This window comes from Sinocyclocheilus grahami, unplaced genomic scaffold (assembly GCF_001515645.1).
Source record: "Sinocyclocheilus grahami isolate Dianchi unplaced genomic scaffold, SAMN03320097.WGS_v1.1 scaffold310.1, whole genome shotgun sequence".
NCBI classification, from domain to species: domain Eukaryota; kingdom Metazoa; phylum Chordata; class Actinopteri; order Cypriniformes; family Cyprinidae; genus Sinocyclocheilus; species Sinocyclocheilus grahami.
In genome coordinates, this window is record NW_015505489.1 from 1,243,103 (window position 1) to 1,248,883 (window position 5,781).

The 5,781-nt window shown below is 42.8% G+C and overlaps 1 protein-coding gene across 1 annotated transcript in view; it reads right to left on the bottom strand.

Annotated features, from left to right (window-relative positions):
* The window catches only part of LOC107601658 (trafficking kinesin-binding protein 1-like), a 22,797-nt gene that overhangs the window by 5,670 nt on the left and 11,346 nt on the right, over positions 1-5,781 (bottom strand). The window contains exons 5-9 of the mRNA XM_016293914.1: positions 5,763-5,777; positions 5,180-5,254; positions 4,823-4,960; positions 882-958; positions 313-546 (exon numbers count right to left, since the gene is read on the bottom strand). Coding sequence (XP_016149400.1) covers positions 313-546; positions 882-958; positions 4,823-4,960; positions 5,180-5,254; positions 5,763-5,777 — 539 coding nt within the window. The remainder of the gene's footprint in view (positions 1-312; positions 547-881; positions 959-4,822; positions 4,961-5,179; positions 5,255-5,762; positions 5,778-5,781) is intronic.

The window sequence follows — 5,781 nt, forward strand, 5'->3', positions numbered from 1 at the left end:
ACATACACACAAAATTTTAAATAATGATTTTCTGCTGTAATACATTTTATAAATAATTTATCCCTGTGATGGAAATCTTCAGTGACGCATTATTATTCAGAAATCAATCTAATATACTGATTTGGTGCTCAATTATTATCATTTATTAAAAATGTGTAACTAATTGTAACCATGTCATTTTTCCAAATGACGTCCCTGGAGGTCCTCAAATAGAAAACAAATGTCCCCAAACTATAGTTAAGAAAACACACAACACATTTCTATCATACTGCTGAAACATTTATGGTTTAAAACCGCGTTTGATGCTCTTACCCGTCCTGATGTGACTGGGTTTCCATCAGCATACTGTTAGTGCGGTTGTCCATTTCAACACCGTCCCCTCCGTACATGCTCGAACGGGGTGTGCTCAGACAACTAGAACGCCTGGAATTCGTACAGGATGTTTGATTGGACCCTGGGATGTTCATGGGGGACGGGCCCATGGAGCACAGCCGAACAGTCTGGTTGATGTTACGCACTGTCTCAAAGACACGTTTAGGGTGCAACCTGAACAAAAAGTGAAGACAAGAATGTACAGAGGTTCATGCGAAACGTTCTGAGGTTTTTTCTCTCTCTCCTTACTCTCCTTAAACAGTTCAAATGAATTACAATGCCATCCTTAGATGATTTGGACCTACAACCATTCGATTATCCGCTCAGATCTTTAACCAGTAAGCTAAACTGATGAAAATATAATAGGAAAACATTTTAAACATACAGTGCCTTGTAACAGAGATTAGAATACATGTTATATTGCTCTGAAACAGACTCTGAATGCAAATTTTTAACTCATGCAGGATATGGAACATAGGCAGGACACAGGAAATGAAACACTAATACACCTTTGTTCCTCTACGTCTGGATCAGACATCTGAATCTCTTTTCTCATGGAGCCTTCAATTTCAGCAGCTAAAGAGTCCTGTTACACACAAAGCACAAACACACCATTAGCCAGGGGAATAACAGTGATATCATATGTATACTAGTGTATATATAGCATACTCTTGTACTGCTTACTGTAGCACACACTAAATAACAATAAATGCTTTAACAGTAATATACTACAGCTGATATCACATGACCTTATCAGAATATTTAATTCAGAAATGTCCTCATAACTCTATATATATACAGATAGATAGATAGATAGAGAGATAGATATTAATTTAATGATAAATAATTCACAAATTAATAATACATTTAGGGCTGTCACTAACGATTATTTTGGTAATTGAGTAATTGGCTCCACAGCTCTGGCCAGGGATGTCAAATCATGCCCTTCGCTTGCGAGAGAAGGTCAGTCCTCAGTTGTATCGACCAAGGGGCTGCCGATAGCAGCTGAATCAACTCAGGGAACTATATATGATTCCTCCAGAGTGGGGCCACCAAGACGACCGAATATCTGACTTCCCTGACTCGTCTGATGACCTGAGGAAGCAGGGCAACTGGGGGCATACAGGCAAGCGCTGGGCCAATCGTGCGCCAGGGGAACTCGCTGTATCGAAAAGTAAATTGGGCAGTGAAAGTTGTCTTCTGAGGCGAAGAGGACCAGATCATTTGAACCATTTGGGGATGTAGTCTCCATTCTCCTGGAGCCACATTGTCCCTGGACGACATGTTTGCCCCTTGGTTCAGTCTGCCTGGCACATGAACTGCTCTCAGCTTTGTGCCCATAAAAGGAGGCGTCGAGCCATCCTGTGAAGGGAACGTGACCTGAGACCGCCATGGCGATTGATAAAGGCTACCACCGTCATGTTGTCCGAATGGACCAGGACGTGGTGTAAGCGTTGCTCCCGGTTTTACCAGGAGCCGAATGCCAGTCCGCCCTCGTACAGGGCTCCCCAACCTGAGTTGGAGGCATATGTCGTAACCACCTTCCTTCTGGAGGTCAGTCTCAACTGACGTAATCCATACCCGCAACCGGGCAGAATCAATAACTGCCCCCAGAAAGACTACTTGCTGGCTGAGAGACAAAAAGCTCTTGGCCAAATTAATTCTCAACCCAAGCCGTTCCAGGTGGCTGAGCAGCAGCGGCCTGCGAGTGATGAGTTCCCATTCTGATCTGGCTAAAACCAGCCAATCGTCGAGGTAGTTCAGAATGTGGATTCCCATCTGTCTCAGAGGGGAAAGAGCCACGTCGATGCACATCGTAAAAGTGTGTGGGGCCAGAGACAGTCCGAATGGCAGGACTGTATATCGATAGGCCACTCCCTCGAATGCAAATCTCAAGAATGGTCTGAGATGGGGGCTATCTGGATATGAAAGTAAGCATCTTTCAGATCCACTAATAGAAACCAGTCCTCAGGGCATACTTGCGCGAGGATCTGTTTCAAAGTCAGCATCTTGAATGGCTGATGGCTCATGAGTGAGTGGTTCAGATGCCTGAAATCAAGAATGGGTCTGAGCCTGCCATCTTTCTTGGGAATGAGGTAGTAACAGCTGTAAAAGCCCGACTCGCTGTTCACTAGAGGAACCGTTTCCATGGCTCCTTTTGCAAGCAGTGTTTGTACTTTGGACCGGAGAACGTGAGCATCGTTGTCCCGTACCGTAGTTTGAATACCTCTGAAGCGAGGTGGCCTGTGAGCGAACTGAAGCAAGTAGCCTCGTTCTATGGTTTTTAGAACCCAAATTGACACATCCAGGATAGCTTTCCAAGCCTGAAACCGGATGGCAAGTGGTCTGAGTTTCTCAAATGATATATCGCCGCACGGAGGCAGGGAACTGACATTCGTGGTAATGAGGAGAAGAGAAATGCTCTTTTGAGTATGTGGATCTCCTATCACAGCGGGAGTTTGCTTGGGTGCGCACTGAATGGGAAGGAGGGACGCAGCTTGAATGGAGCTTCCATCGCTCAGTGTTAAGTGGAGGGATGGAGAGCAAGTGCAAGACTTCTTCGAGGGAGTTCCGGCCTCGGTGAGGACCGACCCGGTCCCTGATCTCCGTTAGATTTAGCCAGCACCACCAAGTTGGCCATGTCCTTGCCGATCACCTGCACAGTGGCCTTATTAGTGAGCAGAGCAAAGTCAGTCACTTTGCGCAGCTCTCTGAAGGCATCAGAACTCTGGCTGGACTCGTTCATGGTGTGGAGAAGTTTAGCCTGGAACACTTGGAGCACCACCATCGTGTGAAGCGCTGAGTCAGCCTGCCACTGAATAAGCCCTGTTCACTAGGGCTGAGATAGTCCTGCAGGGCGTAGATGGGTGCGCTGAATGGGCTTTCAACCCCAGGGTCGATGGAGGGCACAGATGCACAGCGACCGCCTCTTCCAGAGGAGTGAGCTTGCTATAACCTTGTTCTTCAGAGCCATCAACAGTGGTGAGAGTGGCCACAAGTAGAGGGATTAGCATGCGCGGAGTAGGGGGCAGGCCTGGTGAGTTCCTCATTAACTGTCAGCAGAAACAGGGCAGCCATTGGCGGGAGGATTGTTGACGGCATCCCTTCAGGTACCACTCATCACGAGGGCAGTGGGCAGGCTCTTCTGGAGTCAACCAAGCCAGGCCGAGATCCTCCACAGCCTTGGTTAGGACGCGGATCATCTTGCTGCCCATGCTGGGCCATGTTGTTTGAGTCGGTGTAGGGGTGTTGGGTTCTTCGCCAGAACACTCTTCTGCATCTGAAGCCGTCAATGACACAGAGTCATCCATGGCAGCTTCCTCCTCAGACCCGCCGAAGGAAATCGAGCCGTTCGCAGCCGAGCGACTGATGACTCAATAAGTGCAGTTCACCTTTATTCCTCAAGGTGGCACTGTTTGATATACAATGGTTATGTGATGTTTCACTCATAATTATTACTTATTGTGGTGAATAAGCTACCAGTGATCAAAATATTGATTTTGAAATAATTGAAAACGATAGTTTAGAGAATATGGTTAAGATCACAAATATGAGTCAGATGCTGAATGTACTGGGAAAATGCACTCTGACGATGACAGTGATGTAAAATGTAACAAAATATGCTTTATTTTATTCTTTTGTAATTGTTAGCAAATATCAGGAGAGTTTTATCCTTTTGCAGCAGTTAGAGAACCATCTGTGTCAGATATACAGATCCAGGTCGCTAAAGACCTGAATATGTAATAATGATTGGCGAAACATCCATGCATTTAAGGGTTAATATTGACAAAACAACATTTAATTAAAATGTCCAATTAATCTTTAATATTTGATTAATGTTTTTTTGTACGACAGAAATGCTACAGCCACTGTAATTTCTTGAATATGTGGACATCAAAACGTGTAAACTCGTGTTGGCATAGGTTTATAAATGATTTACCTTACTAATCTGATAAAATGGTGCATGTTGCATTCCCAGATGAAACTTATAATAAACCCAAACTCACAGTAATATGCAAAGATGGAGTTTGAGATGATCCACACAAGCAAACGATAGCAGTTTGTGTGGAGCAGCATTTCCTGTGAACGGAGCCGGTCTGAGATGCACGAACGTAACCTACACGCATGCTCGCATATATTAAACCTGCATCGCATTTATTTATTTAATTGAATTGTAGTGTTTGTGAATTCACAACAGTACTATGCTTTATTATGATTTTCAGAATATATAATGCAGCCTTAGAAATCTGTATAATAATGCATTTCATGGATTCTTGTCCGTGGAATGTGCCATTTCCGGTATTTTGCCGGTTACTCGACACTCGATTTTTTTATAATCAAGTACTCGAATTGAATCGAGGAATCGTGACAGCCCTAAATACATTAATTACATTTACAATTTTAACAAAATATTAAAACAATAATCATTTTCTTGTTGTCCGTTTCTCACCATGGGGAAGAGGCCGAGTGAGTGGAATCGTCGCGGTGTACTTAGAGGCAGCGTTTTATTCCTGAAGTTCTTCAGTTCCTCCTGAGCTTCATGAAGCATCTCCATACATTCAGCATACTTATCCTCCAGCTCCCTCAGCTACAGACAGAAAGAAACAGATAAAGACTGAGATAAAGAGACTGATAGCAGGTGAAAACAGCAGTAAAATTCATTTAATCAGTCAGATCACAGTTTCAATTCAAATCACACAAAAGATAATGCACATCAATGTTATGGTTAATTGTTACATGGCGGCATTTTAGTTGAATTACAGTATGTGAATATGCTGGTGCGTTTGAGTGTGTGTGCACGTGTTACCTCTGCTGTTAGTGCTCTTTGGGCATCTTTAGCAGCTCCCAGGTGCTGGGTGAGCTCTTCATTTTCTAGTGCATACTGAAAAATAACAAACATCACACATGAATACACAGACAGAACTTTGCTTCCTATAACTGACAGCACAACAAACTAAACTAAATGAGAACCAAATAAAAAACTGTTGTGATTATGCTTCACTAATACATTTCTTATTAGCAATGAACATTGAACACAGCAGCATTAATTTTGGTTCTTATATCACACTAAAGAAAACTAGCCAAGCTAGTGAAATAAATAAATACAAAAAATTATTACCAACAATACTAATATTATTACTATTAAAACGTATCAGTAATAATAATAATAATAAATAGCAGGTGATGTATTCCTGTAACTGGCTATTTGTGCTATTTAGCAGGTTGTGTTAAATGGTTATATCTTGCAAAGTTTTTAAGTATAGTTTCATATTTATAAGATTGTATTCTGTGTTACATTGTCCAATTCTGTGTTATATTGACCAATCTGAAACAAGCATTTCAGAGAGCCATGTATTCATCACGTCTACTGGACAGTGAGGATAACTCACAGATTTGGCTTTTTTCTGC